Below are 24823 nucleotides of genomic sequence, written 5' to 3'. Positions count from 1 at the left end.
GGATGGTGCGGTAGATGAGAAAGGCTTGTGTAGGCAGGCAAATTCTAAGGGCTCTCTGAACAGTGAGGCTATGACGGGGGATGTGACCTGTGAACCAGACTAATTTGTGCCAGGGGACTGCTGGGCTAGGGTCTCTGGTAAGGTTCCAAGCTAAAGAGGAGGTGAAAATGCCGTTGGTGGAGGGGAGCCAGATAACTCTGTCCGCTCGATGGGAGGTGGTTGGCTGTAAGGGGGGGAGGGTTGCCCAGATCTGGAAGATGATGGTAGGGTTAAGAGATGGGGGCGGAGACCAGGAGCCAGAGGAGATGAGGGCAGAGACAGGGGCATCCTTTGGTAGCCCAAAGGAATAGATGGCTTTGGGGCCAAGCAGATTATAGAGAATCTCAAGAGGGTGCCAGGGGTCGAGCCAGAGGGAGGTGGAAGTGCCATCAGCAATGGAAGAGGAGATGCCTAGAAGAGCAAGGGGCCGAAGGGAGAGAATCTTACGCCAGGTCCAGGAGGAGTCAACAGGGGTTTTGACGGTCCAAATGGAGTCGGTTTTAAGGAGGTAAGATTGGACCCAGGTAATCCAGATAGAATCCTGACGAGAAGAGATTTTCCAAAGGAGTTTAAGAATACCTGCCGTGTTGGAGTCACGGATGCGGCGAAGGCCCAAACTACCCTCGGATTTAGGGAGGCAGATAGACTTCCAGCTGATTGGGTGAAGAAATCTGGGGGTGTCTTTCCTTCTCCAAAGGATGCGCTCGATGGCCTTGATGGTGGAGATGGGGATGCAAAAAATACCAGTCCAGTAGATGTAGGAGGCTTGGAGGACCGAGCGGATGCATTCAAGTCTTCCAGCATAGGAGAGAAGCTTGGCTTTCCAAAGTTGGAGGCGCTTGCGGATGTTGTCGAGCATAGGAGTGCAGTGATGGCTCGACAGTCTGGCGGGAATCAGGGGAAGGCCTAGGTAGGTGACAAGAAGGGTGCCTATGGAGAATCCAGTGAGCTGGCGAAGGATCTCTTTGGTTGAGTCCGGGATACCAGAGAGAAAGATTTCGGATTTGAGGAGGTTGACGCGGAGACCAGAGAGAGATTTAAAGAGGTGGAGAGAGTCCATAATGGCAGAGATAGAGGAAGGGGAGGCCTTAGAAAAGATCATTAGGTCGTCGGCAAAGGCCAGATGAGAGAGATTGATGTGCTTGCATTTGGGGAGGGGGGAGATGAGGTGGAGGTCAGTTTTGGTTTGGAGGCTCTTGGAGAGGACTTCCAGGGCAAGGGAAAAGAGGAAAGGAGAGAGAGGACAGCCTTGGCGAATACCCACTTTAGAACGGAAGAAACCGGCGGGGGTGCCATTGACGAAGACAGAGAAGGAGGGGGAAGAGATGCAGGCGTAGATCCAGCGGACGAAGACAGGGGGGAATCCCATGAGGGAGAGGGCATCACAAATGAAATCCCAACGGATGGAGTCAAAAGCTTTGTGGAGATCGATTTTCAAGAGAGCCGCAGGAGAGTGAGATTTGTGGTCAAATCCTCTGACGATCTCAGAGCAGAGGATAATATTATCCACAATGCTTCGGCTGGAGATGAAGGCTGATTGGTTGGGGTTGACGAGGGAAGGGATGACAGCCTTGATCCGATTGGCAAGGATCTTGGCAATGAACTTGTAGATGAGATTGCAGAGGGAGATGGGCCAAAAGTCAGACAAAGAAGAAGCCCCATCTTTTTTGAGGATGAGGCAAATGAAGGTGTGATTGATCTGAGGGAGCTGACCCAGCTTGAAAAAGAAACTGCGGATGCCCTTGAACACCTTGCCTTTGAAAGTGTCCCATCTGCTGAGAAAAAATCCCATGCTGAAGCCATCAGGGCCAGGGGCTTTGTTAGCCTTGTGGGAGAGGATAGCCAGAGAGATTTCCTCATCAGAGGGAATGGTAGTGAGGGAGGCGGAGAGGGAGGGAGGGATGAACTTATCAATGAGCCCCGGGGGGATAGAGGAGGGGGAGGGGAGGGGAGGGGAGGGAGGGATTAAAGAGAGCGGAGAAGGAGGAGGCGGCCTCTTTGATAGCATTGGGAGAGGTGATAGAGGTCCCATCAGCAGCGGTAAGATGGGAGATGGAGTTAGAATTTTGCCTGGCTCGAAGAGAACGATGGAAATAGGTAGAGTTGGAGTCTCCAAGCTCCAACCATTTGGAGCGGGACTTCTGACGCAGGAAACTCTCCTCGAGGAGGGAGAGGGAAGAAAGCTCTTCGGAGAGTCTCTTCTCATCAACGCCGAAATCCGGGTTGAGGGGATCAGACTGGAGCTTGAATTGGACCAAAGAGGTCAGATTGGTAAGAAGCGAGCCGGGACAGGATATTGCCGAAGGTGGAGAGATTCCATCGACGAAGAGCCGATTTGGTGTTGCGAAGCTTTCTAGCTAGAGCAACCAGAGGCTGCGAAGGGGCCAAGACCGGAATTCGCCAAGCTTTCAAGATAGTATCCAGGTAGAGGGGGAGAGAAGTCCACATGTCAAAGAATTTGAAGGGTTTGGGGCCAAACGAGGAGTAGGGCTGGATGTGAATGAGACAGGGGCAGTGGTCAGAGAGACCTTGAAGGAGAAAGGAGGCGTGGGAGTGGGGGAAGGAGGAGAGCCAGGCTTCGTTGGCAAGGAAACGGTGGAGCTTGCAAGCGATGCGATCGGGACCGACTCGGCGATTGTGCCAAGTGAGAGGGGAACCAGACCAACGAAGGTCATCAACACCCAGATCCTCCAAGCAGTCATTGAAAGGATACACTGCCGAGAGATCAATGGGATTGCCTCCTAATTTCTCAAGCTGGGATCGGACAACATTGAAGTCGCCACAGATTCCCCAGGGGAGGGAGTCCATACCGGCCTTGAGGAGGGAGAGGTCAGCCCAAAGAGGGAGGCGATCTATGGCTTGGTTACAAGCATAAACCACAGAAAGGAAGAAAGGAGAAGGAGAATTGTGAAAGGATAAGCGGAGATGGACGAATTGGGAAGAAGAGTGAGAAAGGGAGATGTGGAGGATGGAGGGATTCCAGAGAATCCAGATTCGGCCAGACGGAGAATGGATATAAATGGAAAGGAAGGACCAGGATGGGGCAATGGAGGCAGCGATGCGAGACGCGTTATCCTGTAGGACACGAGTCTCGAGGAGAGCACAAAAGGAGGAGTTGGAAGATTTGAGGAAGGATCGAATCTCAAGGTGCTTGGCCAAGGAGTTAAGGCCACACACATTCCAGATAAAGCCAAAAAACATGGAGACTAAGGGGGGGGAGCAACGAGATTCTAGGAGGAGTGCTCTTGTGACGCCTACGGGCATAGGCGATAGCCGGGCTACCAACAAGAGGCCTACGAGAGGGGAGGGGCAGAGCCACCCCAGGAAGGAAGGGGTGGAACCAAGCGGAGCGGGTTATTTGAGTAGGCGAAGGGGGTGGTTGAGACAAAGGTGGGTTCAAGGAAGGAATGAGGGGAACCAAGGTGGAACGGGATAGGGTTTGCAGGGCACCGAGGTAGACCAAGGTAGTGATACCAGGAGTGAGGGGGGGTGGGCTCAGAGATGGGCTTGGGGTTGGGGTAGGCTTTCTGATATAAGTGGGCTGGAGGTTGAAAGATGGGTAAATTATGGGTAAAAAATGATTGGGGCTGGGTATTGGAACTCGGGTGGGCCAAATAAGTGGGCTGGGGGAGGGGGGGGAGATGGGCCAGGTAGGGGTGATGGGTGAGTATCAAGGGAACATGAGGGTTGGATTGAAAGGGGATGACGAGAGGGGGGCCACGTGGGGGTGGGTAAAGGAGGGGTAAAGAAGTAAAATTACAAGGGGTGGGGGGATTAAAACACGACAAAGGGGGTGGGGGGCCAAACCTTGGCTGAGGAGCCGAGGAACTTTCTCGCGAATGGCAAAGGGCTTTAACCAGGTCATTCTCAGTAGCACTATCAGACCTGCAGATTTCCATAACCGGTGATTTGGAGATACCAAGCACAGGCGTATCATCGAGGCAGGGTAGGTGAGGCGACAACAGCGACTGAGCAAGAGCTTCAACAGTGTCAGGCTGCTCAGGACTTCTTCCAACGTCAGTCGACAGGCTTGCAGTCACGGTAGAGTGCAGGGTAGCGGATGACGTGTGCTCCTCCCTGGTGGGTGTCGCCTTGGCCTTGCGATTGCGATGCTGGTTGTTGCGCCGGCGACGGGAGGGGGATCTTCCACGGGGGAGCGATTCCAGAGGGCGAGGATGTTCTATTGCCGGATCTTCCGAAGGGGTGGTGGTTGCAACAGGTTCGTGAGACTCGATTGCTGCCAGAGATAAAGGTTTGGTGGCAGTGCAACCAGAGTTGAGGTGACCAAAAACCTTGCAATGGCTGCATTGAGGAGGCAGCCAGTCGAACTTGACAGGTTGAGCGAAGGTGAAGCCATCGTCTTCCGTTACGGTGATGAGCGAGGTTGGGGCAGACTCGGCTGAGATGTCTACGCAGATACGAGCATAGGAGAGCCTGTCCATCTTGAGGGTTCTTGCATCAGTATGCAGAGGGAATCCAATGACTGAACCTAGGCGACTGAGACATTCGCGGTTCCAGTAGTGAAGAGGGAGACCAGGGAGGGTGATCCACAAGGGAACAGTGCTGAGGTCGACCTTGTGGAGGAGAAGGTGTGGAGTCCATTGTCGGAGGAAGATGGGCTTAGTGCCAACCATCCAGGGAGCACCATCGAGAATGCGTGCTTTGTTCTCGTCTGAGAGGAAATGGAAGACAAAGACACCGGAGTCCAAAAGGAAAGTGTCAAAAGGGCCTGCAGACTTCCATTGCTTTGAGAGAGAGGCTTTGACGAGGTTAAAGGGAGGTCTGGGACCGAGGAAGTGTCCCACCAAACAGGAGTTCCATTTGGAAATTTCAGAGGAGAGGAGAGAGTCGGGGCAGTCATAAAACATAGAGAGGATACTTTTGGAAAGAAGATAAATTGGGTTAATAAGCCCAATCTTATTCAACCTTCCAAACGAGAAACCAGGGTAAATCGGAAAAACCAGGCCCGACTTTGAGATCTCCACACTCTCTTGCTGAGCTGAAGCTACTAACCGAGAGCTTGAGATCGAACGTGAAGCAAAAATGGAGCAGACATTCATCATAATCAAGCCCAATGTACCGAGCAATAGAGTACTCGATTTAGCAAACAATAGCAGCAGTCGGTAGTAGGAGAATCAATTCTCATCGTCGAGCCTTACATAGGATGGTTAATCAAGCACATCTCAAGCCCTTCACAGGAGGGGAGCCTTGCTCATGAGGAACCAAACAAAACCAATGATAGGGTTGTGAAAGACTAGCCAACACCAATGATGGGAGGAAGGGACCAGATTCTTCATATAGGGTTAATGAACTGTTGCTTTAAAACACTTTACCAGTCTCCTTCAACCTTCAAACACTTACAGTAAAACCAGAAAATAGAGCAGGATGAACACTTGCAGTGAAACCAGAAAACAGAGCAGAGAGCATCGCACATCCGTACACAAGGTATAAAACAGCCTTCAAATACTCCATAAGTAAATGATGGCGTCAGTGAACTTAAGCAAACGAAGAGGGATAAAACCAGCATGAGAACCAGAAAACGATAGCAGGTACAACATCGGAAATAATTTTTATTTTTTCAGTTTTCATGGCTCTGATACCATGTAACAAACCCAGAACCTGGAATAGTATCTGCAAGTGAAAGAGATAGGACAGAAGAGAGAAACGATGGAGAGGGAGATGAGAGAATTCTCAACCAGTGATAGATGCAGTGTGTGTTCTATCGCTGGACCTTCACACTTTATTTATAATATGAGCTGACAGCAATTGTACTCCTAGTAGGAATCCTAAGAGTACAACTCTAGTTACAAACTATAAAAGGAAAATAAGAAAAGAAACATAATCATGTCATGACAGGGACACTCCCCCTATCGTGACCAACAACCAATCCTAATATAAATAGAGACAGTGGTACATATCTTAACATTCAATATGTTAAAGCCAATTTTGATTTCCTTGTTGAGGCTATGCTTATCTTTCTGGGTTTAGTGGATCTTGTCTTTCGTGTTTTATTGTTTCCATTGGTAAGTGGTAATTCTACTTATTCATATTCTGTTTTACATTTCAGGTGAAGGTGCTCCTATTAATGAATTAGTGGACTTCATTGTTGCCGCTCAAATCGCTGAGAGCTCTGGAAAGGTAATCTACTTGTCCAACTCATTCATATTCTGTTTTAGATTTCAGGCGAATGTGCTCCTATTAATGAGTAGGGAAAAAGGAGCCTGTCCGGGAGCATGGCTCCTGAGCCAGACACAGGCCCCTGGAAAATGACTGCCCTACCCCCCATGAAAACAGGAAATCCTGTTCCTGTCGATGCTTCAATGTGCGCTCCCATTGGTCCTCGTGCAGGTGTAGGAGACGTGCTCTTGTACAGAGAACACTTGCCCTAATTAATAATAGAAACTTACAAGGAAAAGGAAATAGAGTGTGTACAATTATTCTTTGAAATCTCATACCCTGTGTTCTGTTAATCAATCTTTGGCCTTGGCTCAGTACTTGAGACCTCTAAAAGACTTCTCATAAATGGGGCTTTTGAAACAACGATTTGGATGCTCATGCAAGTTGCAATGACTTGGAGGCCCATTATGCTTTGGGTGGCCTAATTTGTTATGTGTTTTCGATTTCAAAAAGGCCACGTTACCTCTTTCATTTGGTGTTGTGGTTGGGTTGTGTAGGAGTCTAGGTGTCATGGTATGGGGAGTTTATTATGGGGTTTTTCCTATTTTTAAGTAGATGGGTACGTTGGGTAACTAATCTCCTATAGTTTAGCAATGGAGATATAGAATACCATTATGCATTAGTAGTTGAGTTATCTTATTATTTTGTAATCACGTTGGGGCTGGGCAGTAACCGAACATTAACTTCTCTTCTATTTAAGAAGTGGAGGGTGAATAGGAAAGCATCTTATCAAGTAAAACCACATTGGACTCACGTCTACATGGAGGCCAGTTATCCTCGAATTTAGCCATTATATTTTTATCTTCCTCTCCCTACTCTTCTCTCGTTTACTCTCTTCCTTATTTTTCCTTATCAACATAAGGAAGTCAAAGAAGGGTAATTGGGCTAGGAGGATCCAATCCCAGGAATTCTTAGGTGTCCATAACAGATTGGTATCAGATCCGGACATGGCCGACCAGCGCTTGGATCGATTAGAGGCAGAAAGGGAACCCTGGCAGCCGCACAAGATCAAAAGTTCAAAGAGTTGATGGAATCGATGCATCAAATGTTTGCTGCAGTCAACGCAAAGCTGGACAACGTTACTACAAGCCGCGAACACAGCAAGAGCTCTCACCACAACCTCCAACGTGAAGGTGGAAGAACCTTCACCTGACTGACCCATGGGTCCGGAGCGGCTGGTGCATTGTTGCCCAAAGTTGTGAAGCTGGATTTTCCCAAGTACACGGTGATGATGATCCAACCAGCTGGGTTTGCCGTGCTGATTAGTTTTTTGAGTACCATCGAGCGCCCGTGGAAGAACGTGTTCCATTAGCATCATGGAACCTTGAAGGTGATGCTCAGTTGTGGTTTCAACTCTTGAAGGAGGAACGGGAGAATGAACCCATTACTTGGAACAATTTCAAAGAGGAACTGTTTGTAAGGTATGGTCCATCCCGTTACCTAGATTTCTTTGGTGAACTAACAAAGCTTCGGCAAACTGGAACGGTAAGGGAATACCAAAACCAGTTCTCAAATTGTTGTTGCGAGCAGGGAAACTCACACAGGAGCAACAAGTGGGGTGTTTTATTAGTGGGCTCAAGGATGACATTAAGGTTGACGTTCAAGCTTGCAAGCCGGTTACACTGTCCGCAGCAATCGGGTTGGGCTGATTGTACGAGGCTCGAAATGCTTCCGTGAACCAAGTAGTAACAGCGGACGACAAGGGAAATACCTCAACTAACGACGGATATGCCGTCAACCACTCGACGATCCCAATTAAAAGGTTGTCACCAGCTGAGTTGTAGGAAAGGCGCGTGAAGGGACTATGTTTCAATTGCAACGAGAAATTCGGCCCTAGACACCGGTGCAAAAAATTATTTTTAATAGAGGCTTGTTACGAAAACGAAGAAGATGGTGACCAAGATATTGATCACGGATGAGGAATTAAAATGCGGAATGCGGTTCCGACCCTTGAGGACATGGGTCACGTTTAAGAGGGGAGGGATGTTATGTGTTTTCGATTTCAAATAAAGGCCACATTACCTCTTTCATTTGGTGTTGTGGTTGAGTTGTGTAGGAGTCTAGGTGTCGTGGTATGGGGAGTTTATTGTGGGGTTTTTCCTATTTTTAAGTAGAGGGGTACGTTGGGTAACTAATGTCCTATAGTTTAGCAATGGAGATATAGAATTCCATTTTGCATAAGTAGTTGAGTTATCCTATTATTTTGTAATCACATTGGGGTTGGGCTGTAACTGAACATTAACTTCTCTTCTATTTAAGAAGTGGAGTGTGAATAGGAAAGCATCTTATCAAGTAAAACCACATTGGACTCACGTCTACATGGAGGCCGGTTATCCTCGAATTTAGCCATTATATTTTATCTTCCTCTCCCTACTCTTCTCTCGGTTACTCTCTTCCTTATTTTTCCTTATCAACATAGGGAAGTCAAAGAAGGGTAACTGGGCTAGGAGTATCCAATCCCAGGAATTCTTAGGTATCCATAACATAATTGGACAAGGATACTTCTGGATTGCTCATGTATGTGTCCTACTCATACACAACTGATGCAATTTGAGATTACTATGTTCATGAAACACTGTTCACATGAACAGTGATGTGGGCCCATATTTGCCTTGCAAAGAGAAGATTATGAAGAGCTTTGTTTTATATTTAAGTACTATTTTACAAGGTTCAAGAACTTGGTTTCAGTATTGGTTTTGCCCAGCCAAAAAACCGAGTTGGGCCGAGATCTCGGCAAGTTGGTGTAATTTTTTGTTTCAACTAGATGGCTGGTTTTAGTGGGTTTGAGACCTAGTTTGGGCCTGAAACTTGGTATTCAGCCTATTTTAGGCCATTTAAACACAATGGCACTATCAGATTTTGCAAAAACAAAGTCCAAATAGGAGTTTCACATCGGACCCTAGGTTGGTAGATGACATACTAAAATACCCTACTCTACACATAATTTAGTAATAGAAAGCAATCAGCATTCAATTAATGTAAAACAACTTAAATAAGCATTAGAAATGTAAAATAGGATATCTTACATCAATCTTAACATATATGATATACCTCTATCCTTCCAAGCCATGTTTCCGACGCTAGTTTGGCTCAAAATGTGCCACATAGGTTTCCCATTTCATAGTGTTGCTGAAGAAATGGGTGTAGTCTACCACACAACCTAGATAAGTGTTGTCATCAACTATTTGAAGGTACCCTATCCTAGGCAAGGTTCAAAAACTCAGGTCTCGGTGCCAACTCGGACCCTTGAAAAATCGAGTTGAGTCGAGATCTCGCCGAGTTGGTGCACTTTTTTTTTTCTCGACTCGAAGCCTCATCTCGGTGGGTTTTAGACCTAGTTTAGGTCTAAAACTTGGTATTCAGCCTATTTTAGGCCATTTAAACACAATGGCACTATCAGATTTTGCAAAAACAAAGTCCAAATAGGAGTTTCACTTAGTGGGAAAGCAGGATAGACACTTACTTATGCTAGAAACCAGGACAGACATAGGACAAGCACACTTATTTATGCTTAATATCAACACAAAGCTTTCCAACAAGTCCAAGATTGCTAAACTCTGATTTATATTGAAAGAGTTATGTACCGGTCAAACTTAATTCGGTGTGTGTGAATGTTGTCAAAATCGCTCTGAATGAAAATAGTTTTTTGGACATCAAAACAAATGAATATTTTACCGCACTTTTGGTTTTTAGCAATGTTTTACCATAATAAGATTTATGGAATTTTTAGATTTGAGAAAAACCCCAACATTAGAAAGTTGAAAATTGCACCTATCGTTGAAAATCTAGTTTTTGTTCTTGAAATGGGGGGTTGACTTTTTTTCCTTTTGGAATTTGATTTTTTAACTATTTTTATTGGATTCAAATAGGGTTGCTTATTTATGAATAATATCTTAAGTAAATGAAAACATTTACCTAAATGATATTAGGCATAAATAAGTGTCTGTCTTGTCTGTCTTGGTTCCTGGCATAGATAGGTGTCTGTATACCAAGATTTTCCAGCAAGATCTTGAGATCTGACACTCATATAAAGGACCTAGATGGGCATTTTCCTATGTCAAACCGACGACCGAGATCCGAGATCTCGGCGAGATATTGTACTTTTATGACTCGACCCCCATCTAGTGTCTGGATTTCAAAAAACCGAGAAACTCGGTGAGATCTCGCGAGTTCTCGAACTATGATCCTAGGGTATGGAACTGGAAGAAGCGGTTGCGATGGGTAGAATGGGATCGATCCACAGCTATCCAAAGGCATGTATGGTTGGGTTTGGGACTGTGAATAGGTCATCAACAAACCCTGACCCAGTGCTTCGAGTGTTGAAGTCATGGCCATAGTGTACTGACTGTGGCTGCCTATAGCCACTATATTCGAAATCGGTGCTCTCATGGCCATAATTATAGTCATACTGAGGCTGAGATGCATGCCACGACTGACGCTCACTAGTAGTATCTATATTCATGCTTCCGAAACTTTCAAGCATGGTCTTCATACTCATCTTATCACCCTGAGCTTGTGACTGTTTACGACGCGACGTCTCTAGTGCATAGTGGGGGCACCATGGTCTTGATCCTGTGTGGCATGAGTAAACTGACTCTCACCTGTGTAACACATAGGCCCCACCTCCGTCCCCAGCTCATACTGGTACTGCTCGCGCATCCCCTCATGACGATCATCATAATAACTACCACTCGCCATGCCGCCGCCACCACCACCACCACCACCAGGGTCATTATCATCACCAACATCATCATCATCATCATCATCATCAAACTGGTGTTCCTCATCATCAACACTTCCAACCGCAGGCTCAAAATGTCTCGACAACTCTGAATGCTACACCCCTCTTCCGACATATAGTCGTCAACATCTGTACCGGTTGCGCTCGCAATGGTGGGGTTGGGCCTACCCCCAACCTGATCCATTTTTGGTGCACCATGATCCCTCATCCACTGGAATAGGGGATCCTCTTCATCATCAGAGTCTTCTTGGAAAATATTTGCTAGCCCGATTGGTTCTCTATCATTGTTGTCTATTCCTTCACGTATGTGTTTCATCCTTAGTCTCATATTATAATACACATACACTAGCTGCTCCAGTCATTGGTGACCCAATCTATTCTGCCCCTTCATGTGGATCAATGAGAATGTATTCCAGTTGTGCTTACATCCGGAGGATAAACAAGTCTGTACGAACACTTTGACTACTATCTTCCTCAGTTTAGGTGAACTTGTACCATAAAGCACCCACCAGTCGGCTGCATTACAAATATAGAATATTAGGAATATGTATACCTTAAAGGGATAAAATCATAATTCATAAATGTAATGCTAGTTGGCAGTAGTGGACCTACCAGGATCTGACTTTTGTCCACCCTCCACTGCTGCTTTTCGACTAAAACTTGTGTTAGCCTCTCTAAAGTATTGGATCTGTTTTCATTTCAAAATGCAAATATGCTTTCTTGCCTGACTGAAGAACGGGATCTAGGGAAGGTACTCGTGGTTGGGGTGGGGGCCGTGGGGGTTCCCTCACATTCGGTCTATGCTTTTTCCTCCTCCCATCATCATGCACTGGCTCTGTTGCAGCTAAGCCAGATCCACCAGCTCCTCTTGCCTGCTCATATGCCCTCATATGTTCAAAATGCAATGATTGTCGATTAGCTGCCAAAGTTTGCTGGTAGATTCTCCACTCAGCCTTTGATTGGAAATCATTAGGAGGAGGCCTATATTCAATATCATCTGCAATGACCGCTACACCAGGCCTCTCTAATACTGCCTCATCAAACTCTCTTTTTTGCCTTTCCCTTTCAACTTTTCTTTCTCTTTCTCCTCTTAAGTGCTTTGCTATGTCTTGTTGCACCTCATAAGGAACATTGGTGCATTTGGCAACATCCTTATAGCCACCAGCCAAATGTTGCTTCAATCTAGTCGCCCGTCCAGAATTAAGCACCTTCCCACAATATCGACACTTGGATTTCTTTTTATCTTCCGACAACGGAACTCCATGTTGCCATGCTATCTCACCACGGTCCCCCATTGTGTACCAAATGTCTTACTTTTTACATTGTTACATAAAAAAGCATGTATTAGTAACTGTTAAAGACCTAAAGTAATGTATTAGTAACTATTAAACACAATGTCAAGCTACTAAACCAATCAAATAGTTATCTCATATTTATCTTCTAACCATAGTATTTATTTCTTATTAAAAAAAAAATTTAGTATTTTTATTATAATTTTTTATACCTTAAAGTATAAAACAGTATAATGGAATGATGCCTTTGACACCATTTTAATTTGGAAATACAGTGCATATGTTGTACATAATTTTCCAACAAAAACAGGTATTTTTCCTTAATATTTGATATTTTTTGCAAATTTGAATAATATTTTTATTAATTCTAAAAAATAAAATAATATGTTTTATGCGTGAAAAAAAATTGACTCCGTCAGGCCGTAGAGCATCCAAAGGTGTCCAACAGACATGAAAATCACTTCCAAACAATCACTATTGATCCTATTTTTTTCAAATTTTTTTTTTAAAAAAATTCATTTTTTTTTGCAGTTTGTTCAAAAATTCTTCAAACTTGAGATGATTTCTCACAAATCTTGCAAGTTTGTAAGATTTTGTAACTAATTGCTGTCTTTGGCAAGTTCTCCGTTGAAAATCCTCAAAAATGAGCTCAAAAACACACTTCACACACTTCTCTATCGAGACAATCGAGTTTTGGCGAGATCCCGACTGTCTCGGTCGAGATCTGGGCATTTTAAAGCTGGACTTAGTCCAAATCTCGGTCGATCAAAATTTCGACCAAGTTGGGGTAATTTGGTGTTTCGACCAGTGTTTCGTCTCGCTTTTTTCAAAAAGCAAGATCTCGGCGAGTTCTTGAACCATGCTATTTTAATAGTTTCTATTTTGTGTGCTTAGTCACTGTTGTAAATGGGTACAAGGGTAGAATTGTCTTATTATCTTATAGGGGTAATTTGGTCTTGTATTCATTCTAGAATATTCTCCTCCATATTATAAATAAATGGGCCTGTGTCACATTAGACACAAGTCATAATTTTCCCAATCTTGAACAGTCACAGTAATGTTAGGCTCTATTTAGTTTCTATTTTGATAGTTTTTATATCTGTTTTCCTTTTCCAGCAAGTAGTTTTTGATAGAGTTTCTATTTTGTAATGCAACTTTATTTTGGTAACTCTTCAATGGTCATAGGGAGTTACTGTTTTTCTTGTAATGGTTTTATTCATCATAAATAAAAGGAGAGACCAATGTAGTGGGCACAAGTTGAGTAAAAACAAAAGAGAAAGCTATGCTTTTGCGGAGTGAGTCAGTGGCTTTGTGAGAGACCTAGAGGTAAGAGGCCTAGGTTGAGTGGGAGACTCAACCGTCTATCCCTACCCCTTCTTATTCCCTTCTTCTTCGTCTTCTTTGTTTCTGTTTATTTCAACTGCAACTTTGGTTTTGTAGAGCTGTTTGATATCTACTGAATCTGGATATTACCTGCTGTTCCTGAAATTGAAGCATTGTTATCAGCAAGCCCTGTTGCGTCTTCTCTGATCTGCGGCACTGTCCTTTGTGGTTTTTTATTGCAATAGATTTTCATCCCCCATATTACTATTCTAGCCATCAGAATCAAGTAGTGTTTTGGGGTTTTAATCCTCCATTAGAGATCTTCCATCAACCTTCACATCATCCTCAACTAATGGCTGGATCTACTTCTAGTCTGTAAATTTGTTAAATCTTTCATAGTTTCTAATTCCAGACCTATGGGGTTATCTTCACATCTGGTCATCACATTCTTGTGACTCTTTGAAGTGTTTATCTTCATTCCTGTGCCTACCATCGACCAAGATTTGAATCCCATCTACTTGTTAGTTTGCTAGATTTTAATCAGTTACTAATTTCTGAACTTACTAATTTCAGTACTCTACTCATATTTCCTAATATGTCCATTGGGTTACTACCATCTTTTGGGGGATTGTTCACCTATGCTAAGGTGTTGTTTGACCTAATTTCATGCCCATCTGAGTTCTGGTTTGAAACTTATTGCTATTTCACTATTCTAGTTTTATCCAATACACCCTGTAGTTCTACCTTGTGGGTGGTTTCTGTGGTTATCTGTTGCTGGACTTACATTCTAAGCCTACTGTTAATGGAACCAAGGAACTAAATCTTGCAAGATCTCTGTTTTTCTGGAGGTCGAGATGAGATGGCCTGCGAGTTTAAAAACTACAATCTCGTCGAGATCTCAGGTCGACCCAGATCTCGATCCAACTTACATTATAAAAGTGCCAAATCTCGAGATAACTCGAGTAAGGGTGTCAATTTGGAACCGAAACCGAAACCGAAACCGCCAGCATAAAACCGTACCAAACCGCACCGTTGCAAAAACGGTACGGTATGGTATGGTCAAACGGTATTGACCACGGTATGGTACGGTATGGTACGGTATGGTATCGGTATTGGGTACAATACCGTCGGTATGTACCGAAACCGTACAGTTTTGGGGGGTATGCTTGTAAAATAAAATAAAAAAAACTGAAATCTAAATGGCTAAGATTAAATCCTAAAAGGCTAAAACAACCCTAATTCCTTTCGGCCCTTTCCCCTTCGCCCTTCCTGGCTTCCTCTCGGCACCCAGAGCAGCACTCCGGCAGAGGCCGCACAGCCTCCTCGATTGAGTGCACCTTACCCTTTTTCATTTGTTGTGTTTCTTCTCCTTCTCCTTCTCTAACTCTGATTCTGTGTTCTTTCCTGATTTGTCTCTAAGATGTTTTGCTTCGCTTCTACTTTCATAATCCTTTCTTTAAAAGAGGGATTCTTCGATATCTGAGGCCTGATCAGTTTCGACTTGAAGAAGAAGAAGAAGAAGAAGAAGAAGACGAAGAAGAGGAGAAAGAAATCTCATTCCTCACAGAGACAACCAAAGAAGAAAACAGAGACAGAGATGGGAAGCTCTACAGGAGTCGGATTCATGGCGGTTTTCGCAGTCTCAGGGAGCGTAGCTCTGTTGACTCTTCAAGTTCATAAACGTCTCCTCTCTCAATTTATGAAGAAGGTTGAACTTGAGTTTGCCGGTATGGTTTTCTTCTTCTTCTCCTTTATTCATGTCGTTTGCATTTGCTTGTTCTTTCCGGTTTCTTGTTTTAGACTTCTTTTTGGATCTCAGTTTTGCTTTTCTCTAAAATTCTAAGAAGAAACTTTCAAATTAGAATTGTGTATAATCCCATGGATTTTCCTTCTTTAAGTTCTTAACTTTTTTCTTTTTAATTACCCTAATAAAGAATTTTCTTTTCCTCTTTTGATCTAATGTATATATTTTCTGGTCAATGAACCAGTAATTCTCCAAATCGGTACCCAATTTATACCATTTTCTAAAAATCAGATGTTATACCGTTTCCATACCATTTTCCATACCGTTTTCATACCGTACCAACGGTATGGTATAGGTATTGAAAATGGTATTCTTAAACGGTATGGTACGGTGCGGTATCGGTATTGGGTACCTATTTTTGGTACCGTACCGTATTACCGAAACTGTACCGGTTGACAAGCCTAAACTCGAGCTATCTCAACCGAGAGGCTGCTCCACTGCTTTTGCCACTGGTTTTCACCATTTTTGAGCTGGATTTTGGCGGAGAAGCTGCTGCCGGCATCATTCAGCTACACCAAAGCAAGATTAGTGCATGATTTGTGGTTCTTTAATTTACATCAATTTTGAAGATTAGTCAGGTTTTGGGCCCATATTCCCAGTCCCAAACCGCCAAACCCATACATGCCTCAATATGATAATAGCAGTGGATCTCACGCCTCATGGGAAGACTATGTGGCACAAGTAGGGATTGAATTCGTGATTCAATCACATTTTATGGGATGATAATTGTAACATTGTTAAACAGATGGATGTATTGTACACTTAAACATTTCTAATGCTTATTTATGTTGTTTTACATTAATTGAATATTTTGATTGCTTTCTATTACTAAATTATGTGTAGAGTAGGGTATTTTAGTATGTCGTCGCCTACCAACCTAGGGTCCGAAGTGAAACTCCTATTTGGACTTTGTTTTTGCGAAACCTGATAGTGCCATTGTGTTGAAATGGCCTAAAATAGGCTGAGTACCAAGTTTCAAACCCAAACTAGGTCTAAAACCCACCGAAACCAGGTTTCAAGTTGAAAAAAAAAAACTTGTTCCAACTCGACCGAGATCTCGCGATATCTCGAGTCAACTCGGTTTTTCCCAAGGTCGAAACCTGGTCGAGTTCCGAGTTTTAGTTCCTTGAATGGAACTTGTGATCCTACTCTAGACTAGGACTTCATTGACCTAGCCCTACCTCATTACAACCATTGAAGCATTGAAGTGCTACTTCTATTTGCTATCAAATGAAAAGAGGGTGATAAAATATCTCTTTTGGACATGTGGCTGCAGGTTGGGTTGAAATTTAATACATTGAGTGGAAGGTTCCATGAATGTCGTTGCTGTTGGACCTCACATAATCACATATTTGAATAACTTTTATCTCCATGGCCATATTGGTTATTAGGAAAACTTGTCCCTTAGAAGAAACAACAGGCACTATCACTATCACCTAAGATCATAATAATCATGATATAAAAGGGGTGAAATGTTCTTTCATTTTAAGCTTGGTAGATAATCAAGTTGTAAATTGTAATGTCCAGAAATCTAGAGTTACTGGCTGGTGGTGTTATGAGGTTTAGGAAAAGGGGAGAAGATGCAGTGGCAGAGGTGCCATTGTTCCCTGGAAAGTAAATTCAAGTTGGAGAAGTGGTTTCTTGGGGCTATGAGTATTGAGTTTAGTGGGACTGTGCTTGCTTTTTTTTCGTTCAAAGATATATTGATTTCTTTCTTGAACGTTGGGTATCTATTTTGTCTTCTTTTCAGTTTGTTACTTTCTGTATTGTGTCTTTGGCCTCAAGTGGGTTTTGTTACATTAACATCTGCAACATGTTTAAGTGGTAAGTGCATGAATGTAATTAGGCATATATTTAAAGTCATTTTTCTTATCTGAAACTTGCATATGCAGTTATTAACTCTCTCTCTCTCTCTCTCTCTCTCTCTCTCTTATGGATATCTTATTCATGCAATCTGGGGTTCCAAAAATCTGGTTTGGATCACTTATGGACCCACCCACTCAACAAGACTCCAAGTTAAAAGGGAGTAGCAGTTTGGTAAATAGTAAGAAATTTTAAGGGTTAGTAAGGGAGATGAAAAGGAATGGATACTAAAGAAATAGGTAATTATTCATCAGGGGCAGACTAGTCATTAACCAAAAAATGAGGATATAATAGAATTTCAGATGGAAGGGAGTATTCTGGGAAAGAGGATATTATGTTGATATATAAAATACTATCACCATCTTGTTCAACCTCCCACGATAGGAAAAGAACAAGAAACCAGCGGTTCCCTGGTTTGTCTCCGGATAAGATTACTCTCTTGAATCACATTCAATCAAGGTGAAAATTGTAGGATTATGTTCCCGACTCCCGGGGCTCTTGAATCATCCCAAAGACCAATCAAAACTGCAGCTTAGAAAATTAACGACCAATTCCTGAAATAAGATCTAACTGTAGAAGGGACAACCAGTTCTGAGTTTGATTTTTCACTCACAGAAGAGACCACTCTCAGGCCCGAGTTTCTAGGGTCTGAATCGCCCTAGAGTTGATGAACCATCACCCAAGATATTATGAAGAAAGCACGGGGATGAGGGAGATCGAATGTGAGATGGAGGGGTTCTTTTTACCACTGGAACAAGTATCGTGGGTATGGGGTGAAGAACTCAAAGGGTAAAATAAAACAAAGATTAGAGTGAAGGAGGAGGAGGAGAGAGGGATCATAGTATCATATCAGGGAGACAGAGAGAGGAGGGAATGACAGCCAAGCTACGAGGCCATGCAAGCCCACTGAAAACCAAAACTCAATATTCATTCTTATTCATCTGATAATCATGATCCATTACATGCATATAATTAAGAAAAGAAAAAAGACTCCCATACGTATTCTAAAATAGAAACTGTAGTAAACTAGGTAGCTACCCAAAACCCAATTTGGACCTGGTTCATCTCCGTCTGGGCTCCCAAACGGGTTTGTGCTGATCCAAGGAAGCATTCCTGCATCATCCGTTTGGGCTCTCAAACAGGTTTGTGCCGGTCCAAAGAAGCCCTCCTGCATCAATTATTCTATGTCTTTAGCTTGTTTTGGATGCTCCTGCTACTAATTTATTGTCCAATTTGCCAGGAAATTACTACAGAAGCTTTGTTTGGGACTATGGATAAGACACTTCGTTTGCTTGAAATGGGTTTCTCTGAACATGAAATTTCTTCAGCTATAGAGAGGTTTGGTGAGTGTTTCACCATAGTTTTCTGTAACAAGAGCATGACATCAATCATAGCAACTGGTTTGGACTTTGATGCGTTTACTTTCGCTTTCTTTTCTTTCATGCCTTGAAGGTGGTAGCTTGTGCTCTGGATGTTAAGTAAAAGGAATTGCCAATAAAACCAATTAATGTTTAAACTGTAATACATTTTATTGTTCCTTCAATTTCAAGTCATCCTGAGTGGTTGGAAGGGGGTAAATTATATTTGTCCAAGACTACTTTTTTTTGGCAGTGGACGAGGAACCTATAATTGATCATTGATGTAGTATGAGAATGATAAAGTAATTCAAGAGCCAATATTTACAAAGAATCTACTTAAGAGGGGGTAAAATACGGTAGACTCTTTGAGAGTTCATATAATTATGATTCCAGCACCTAAGTGAAGCTGTATGGATGTGGAATGTTGGAGCAAAAGGCATGTTCACAGTTTTGGCACACTGCAGCAACATAGCACTTTTGGTGATGCATGTGTTTCTGTCCTATAATCCAGAGTTCTTTGCTTAGCTGCTTGAACTGGCAACACCATTCTTTATGTAATATCTTTTCTTTTTCCATTTTTTTTTTTTTTTTTTTTTGGGGGAGGAGTCACTGTAATGGCTGTTACAGGCAAACAATATTTTGTAATATCATTGGCACGGATTTAGTATATCTTTCCTCCATCTTTGATTGTCTATAAGATAAATAAGGGTGAGGATGTTATTTTACTATTAGTCCTCATTTTCTTTCACACCCAATAAGTTTCGCCTTGTTTTTGAAGTTTTTATTTATAATTTTTTCACTAAATTTCAAAATGGCATCATATGCAAGCAATATGCCTTTTGTGGGGAGTGGGTGGGGGGGGGGGTTACGGATGCATCTCAATTTTTGCATGTCTCATTGTTTTTTATTCCTAAATCCTTCACTATTTTCAGGTTCAGAAGTTCCCATTTGTGAGCTTGCTGACTCAATATTTGCAGATCGACTTGCCAGCACCCGTGTTGAAGATGACAAGGTCATAATTCCCTCTCAAATTATTCACTGTGCCACTTATCAAAAAAAATCCTTATTATGCCTGTTTAGTAGAATTTATTTTATTTATCGGCACTTCAGGTTTGATAGACTTAAATGGCATTCTTTAATTGGAATTGGCAAAAATTATCACTACATTGCATGACATGTATATTTCTTATAACATGAAATTATGGTGTGGATTGTACCTTAATATTCTTGACAAATATAATTGTCTCTGGCCATATACAGTTCTACTTCAGATGATGCCCCTTCCTTTGCTAGCAAAACTTTTAATGGGATTAGAGATCATGACAACCCCATTTTAAAACAATTTTGATTGAAGAAAACATTTTTAGGAAAAGGTCAAATGATACAAAACTGAAAATACTTTTAATGAATTAATTTTTGTTTAAATAACCATGGTTGAAAAAACAAAGTAGTGAAAGAATATTTTATGCAGAGCCTTGTTTTGGATCTTTTAGATTCCTAAGATCTTCAACGGTGGATGACAGAGGTAATAGATTAGAATGTTTTGGAGGGGAAGAAAAATATTTACAGGAAAATTCTCCTTTCATACAGATTTCAACAGGACAATAAATTTTTTTAACCTTCCTGTGTAAAGTATCTTTTTCCCTTGGGGGGAGAAGGGGGAGGAGGAGTTATCTTTTTCCCTTGGGGGGAGAAGGAGGAGGAGGAGTTATATATCTTCCGGAATATAGTTTTAAAATTTTTTAATTAAAATATCTCCCCCCCATCCCCAAAAAAGGGGGGGAGAGGAGAATAATGTGTTGGTTTTGTTGACACAGTTTTGCTGAGGATGTTCCCATTCATGTAGTTATTATTGTCAACTTCTAGTTTCATGTTTGTCTCTGTGCTACATGCTCAAGTTTCTGCACTCATGTAGGCTCTTTTTGCATTTTTACTATAAATAGTCATGTTTCTTAACCCAAATAGTATGTCCTATCTCTGATATCGGTGCAGGAAACATCAGCCCCTCATGGTATGCATTTTTCCCACACTGAAAGTGACTGGAGATCTCTAGGTAGAGAACCGGAGTACAATCAATGGAGTGCTCAAATAAAGATTGAGGAAACTGACTGGAGTAATCTAGGTAGAGAAACAGGACACAACAAACGCTTTCCTGAAATTAAGACCGAGGAGACTGAAGTATCAGATTCTAATGTTTTACCTCATGCAAACGAAATTAACATTGAGACGAATGGGAAAGGAAAAAAGCCAAAACTTGAATGTGAATATGACTCGACTTTTTTCGATGGCTCTCCGACGCCAGAAGCAAGAATAGTGGAACCCAGAGTAGACAGTTTTCAGATGCCGTTGCCAAAGGGAGGGCTCCATCGATCGTCAGAACCATTAGAAATGTTCAAGTCTAAACCTAATCAGTGTTCGAGTGTTAATCAAATGTTAGCTAAACCCCCTTATTTCTTCTATGGAAATGTCATGGATGTCTCACATGATTATTGGACCAGAGTATCGCAGTATTTGCATCTTATTCAGCCCGAGTTTGTGAATTCTCAGTTCTTCTCAGCCCTGAGTAGGAAGGAAGGCTACATACACAATCTTCCCAATGACAATAGACTTCACATCCTGCCAAGGCCACCAATGACAATTGAAGATGCAATACCACATACTAGGAAATGGTGGCCTTCATGGGACACTAGGAAACAGCTAAGCTGTATTAGTTCTGAAACTGCTGGGATTTCTCAGCTATGTGACAGACTGGGAAAGATCTTGGTTGATTCACAAGGGATGCTTTCAATGGAACAGCAAAGAGACATCCTTCATCACTGCAAGACATTGAATCTAATCTGGGTAGGCAAGTACAAACTCAGCCCCATTGAACCTGACCAGGTTGAACGCATATTAGGTTACCCATTCCATCACACTGCTGACTGTGATCCAATTGAAAGACTTAGATCACTCAAACATTGCTTCCAGACGGACACACTTGGGTATCATATCTCTGTTTTGAAGTGGATTTTTCCTAATGGTTTGACAATGTTATCTATTTACAGTGGAATTGGTGGGGCAGAAGTTGCTTTACATAGGCTCGGTGTTCGTCTTAAAGGTGTTGTTTCAGTAGAATCGTCAGCAACAAATCGGAAAATTCTAAAAAGGTGGTGGCATAACACGGGCCAAACTGGGAAGCTGGTGCAGATAGAAGACATTCACCGAATGACAACCAGCAAGCTTGAAAATCTCATCAAAGAATTTGGTGGTTTTGACTTTGTAATTTGTCAAAACCCGTGTTGCTACATTTCTGGGAGTTCAAAAGTGGCCGCTGATGGCGATAATCCAGCAGGACTAGACTTCCAATTGTTTTATGAATTTGTTCGTGTTCTGCTACGTGTAAGGAGTTCAATGGGAAGAAATAGATAAGAAGAATATTCTTTGGTCTCTCTCTCTCTCTCTCTCTCTCTCCAGATGTACAGAAATATGCATTTGCACATACTCAATTTTTATGATAACCAGGGTTTTTTTTTTTTTAAAAATTATACTGATAACTGATAATTAAGGTGGTAAAATAGTGAATTAGTCAGCTGACTTGATTCCAGGACCTAGTGCCGGAGCTGTGAAAATTAGAGGAAGCAGGCCCTTCTCTACTGTCCTAATTCTTGCCCGGTTGACTTTACTTGCTTTATTCATGGAAAAGATCCAGTAACATCTGCTTAATTAAGGATCTTATGCTCTTGCCTTTGTGTACTGATCCGTGGCTCCATTTTTGTTTATGTAATGCAGAATGTGGGGCTTTTGCCAATGGTATTGAAAGTGAAAATGTTTTGGCAATTACTCTTCTCTGACAGTGATGAGGAGCACCAAGTGTTTGTGTTGCAGCTGTGTTGACATTGATGTTGATTTCCATCTGGTTGTTGTAAATGGAAAAATGAAGCTGAAGATCTAACTTTCTTCTTTCATGTTGGTAGTTTAGGTACATAATGCTGTGTCTCTGCACTATAGATGGAAACTGCTAGTGAGAGAGAGGAGGCTGGATCACCCGTACGCCCTTAGGTGCACAGATGGAATCTACTCACTCTCTTGGATTCCATCTGTGCGCATTAAGGACGTAGGAGAATGGTTCTTGTACGAGAACCTGATCTGGACTCGAGACTCAAACGTACTAGGTTAGGGTACCATGAAAATAGTCGTAGGGTCATCTAGGGTTGTGTGTGCCACTTAGTCAATTGTTTAGATTGTCAAAAATGATTGAATAAGCTTTAACAAATACCAACTAGTGGGTTAATATTGAGTACCCTCTGAGCCCTCAGTGATTCAAGACCTCAGGTATAAATAGCATTGTGCCGGACAAAATCATTTGATGGCAGTGCACCTCTCTCTCTCTCTCTCTTTCTGTGGGTGGATTTCAATTCCGAGAATCAGCTGGAATCAGTCCTAAAAACCCTAGAATTGGCTCCTCAGGTCTGAAATTCCAATTCTAATGACAATACTCTGCCAATTCGATTCAGCTGGAATTGGACTGAACCCTAGAAATTCAGTATGTTTCAATCAATTCGAATTAATTGGAATCGGAATCAGATTCAGCCAATTCTTATCTAATTCTTGAACCATGCTAAAACACCTGAAAAGTGATAGTAATCTGGGTATATGTGTCTGCATTTGCATATTCCCCTTCAAATTTCTAGCAACCTCTATATATAGGAAGATAGAAGCCGAACAAAGAATTCAATCCCAATTTATAAATTTGTAGTTTTTATTTTTTTAAATGAAAAGAAAGGTGATTAGTTAAGCATAGAATCCATCATACGTCCTAATATACTACCACTAAACTTGGAAACCCTTGCATAATTTGGCAGAAGAGAGTTTTCGGTTTTCCTTCACCCACAGTGAAAAAACCAAACACCAACGACTCTTCTGTTAATTTTATTTCTCCTATTCGTTCTGAAATGTTTTTCACAGTTCCTTGGGATTCGTCCAAGCGCAATGATGACCATTGGTGAAGCAATTCCTGCTTCATCGATGGAATAAGGGAAACTTGGTCCAAAGTAAAATAATAAATTAATCATAGTACCATGTAGTTTAGTATGACTTAAGCTTAAACTGATATTAAAAAGATAAAGTGATCTTGTCAAATTGCTTGATTACAGAATAACAAATCCCCATGATCAGCTCCTCCAAAAAACCAAAAGTTCATAGACTTCAATGAATGTGACAAATTAAACTAGCTAACACTAAAAACTAAAGAGGGGGCCAATATAATGTTGTTTAAGTCTTATCTCAATTCTCAATACTAACTAGAAAAATCTATTGTGGGTTCTCATTAAATCTTCTGTGGTTACTTGGTTACTGGTTCACTAACCTTTAACTTTTTTTCTTTTTTCTTTTTTTTTATTCTTTTTTTTTTTTTTTGGGATAGACCTTTCGTTCCTTTGATGTTCTCTTTTTCTGCTTTCTTTCTGTACCGCTGTCGATGATGACAATGGTAATGATGGTGGCCCTCCTGCTAAGTATAAAGTAGTGGCGCCGATCTTAGTGGTGGTTGTGGATGAGGAATGAGGACAATAGAGGCAAAATATATATATGGGGCTGTGAAAGTCCAGAATGAGCTATTGCAACCATGGTCAATAAAAATCCTCTGCTGTACTGCACGGTGAGCGGTGCACATCCTGCGGCACAGCCACCGCTCACCGTGCAGTACAGCAGAGGCCATGTGTGCCGCAGGATGTGACCATGCACCCTGCAGTACGACAGAAGATCCAGACTCAGACTCAACCATGGTTTGAGGTATTGATATCAGGTTAGTCATATTGGTATTGGTATCAAAAATCTTTTTTTTTTCTTTCAAAAAAAAACAAGGGCAAAGTTGTTGGATATGGATTGATCCATAACGATATCATATCGATTTTTTGGGACGGCCAATGCCCGTTCTGGTACCATGCACTAAATCCATGATTGCACCTACATTAGTTGAGCCATTAGCAAGGATTTAGCTCACGATAAATCTGTCGATGCAAATATCAATACCGATACCAATAAAGATGATAGATTCATGGCCAATATATCGATCAGGTATTAGTATCAGCCACGGTTGGTGGTGGTTAGAAGTTTCAAAGTTGGAGTTCGGAAGTCGGAACACTCTGGTATAATGGTATTCATTTGTTTAATTCAAAGATACCAAATGAAAATTGTTTATAGGTTAAAGTCATCACTGTAGATTCGAAAAAAATTTGACAAGGAAAAA

At 42.1% G+C, this 24823-nt stretch overlaps 1 protein-coding gene across 3 annotated transcripts in view; it reads left to right on the top strand.

Annotated features, from left to right (window-relative positions):
- LOC122657957 (probable inactive DNA (cytosine-5)-methyltransferase DRM3) overlaps positions 1 to 22231 on the top strand; it is a 59505-nt gene extending 37274 nt beyond the window's left edge. For all 3 annotated transcript variants that reach the window (XM_043852769.1, XM_043852770.1, XM_043852771.1), the window contains 4 exons: positions 6107 to 6177; positions 18480 to 18582; positions 19530 to 19609; positions 20590 to 22231. In XM_043852769.1, coding sequence (XP_043708704.1) covers positions 6107 to 6177; positions 18480 to 18582; positions 19530 to 19609; positions 20590 to 22005 — 1670 coding nt within the window. In that variant the 3' untranslated portion in view covers positions 22006 to 22231. The remainder of the gene's footprint in view (positions 1 to 6106; positions 6178 to 18479; positions 18583 to 19529; positions 19610 to 20589) is intronic.
- The last annotated feature ends 2592 nt before the right edge of the window (positions 22232 to 24823 follow it).

This window comes from Telopea speciosissima, chromosome 4 (assembly GCF_018873765.1).
Source record: "Telopea speciosissima isolate NSW1024214 ecotype Mountain lineage chromosome 4, Tspe_v1, whole genome shotgun sequence".
Lineage (NCBI taxonomy): Eukaryota > Viridiplantae > Streptophyta > Magnoliopsida > Proteales > Proteaceae > Telopea > Telopea speciosissima.
Note: the sequence above shows the minus strand (reverse complement) of the source record. Positions and strands in the feature narration are given on the sequence as shown.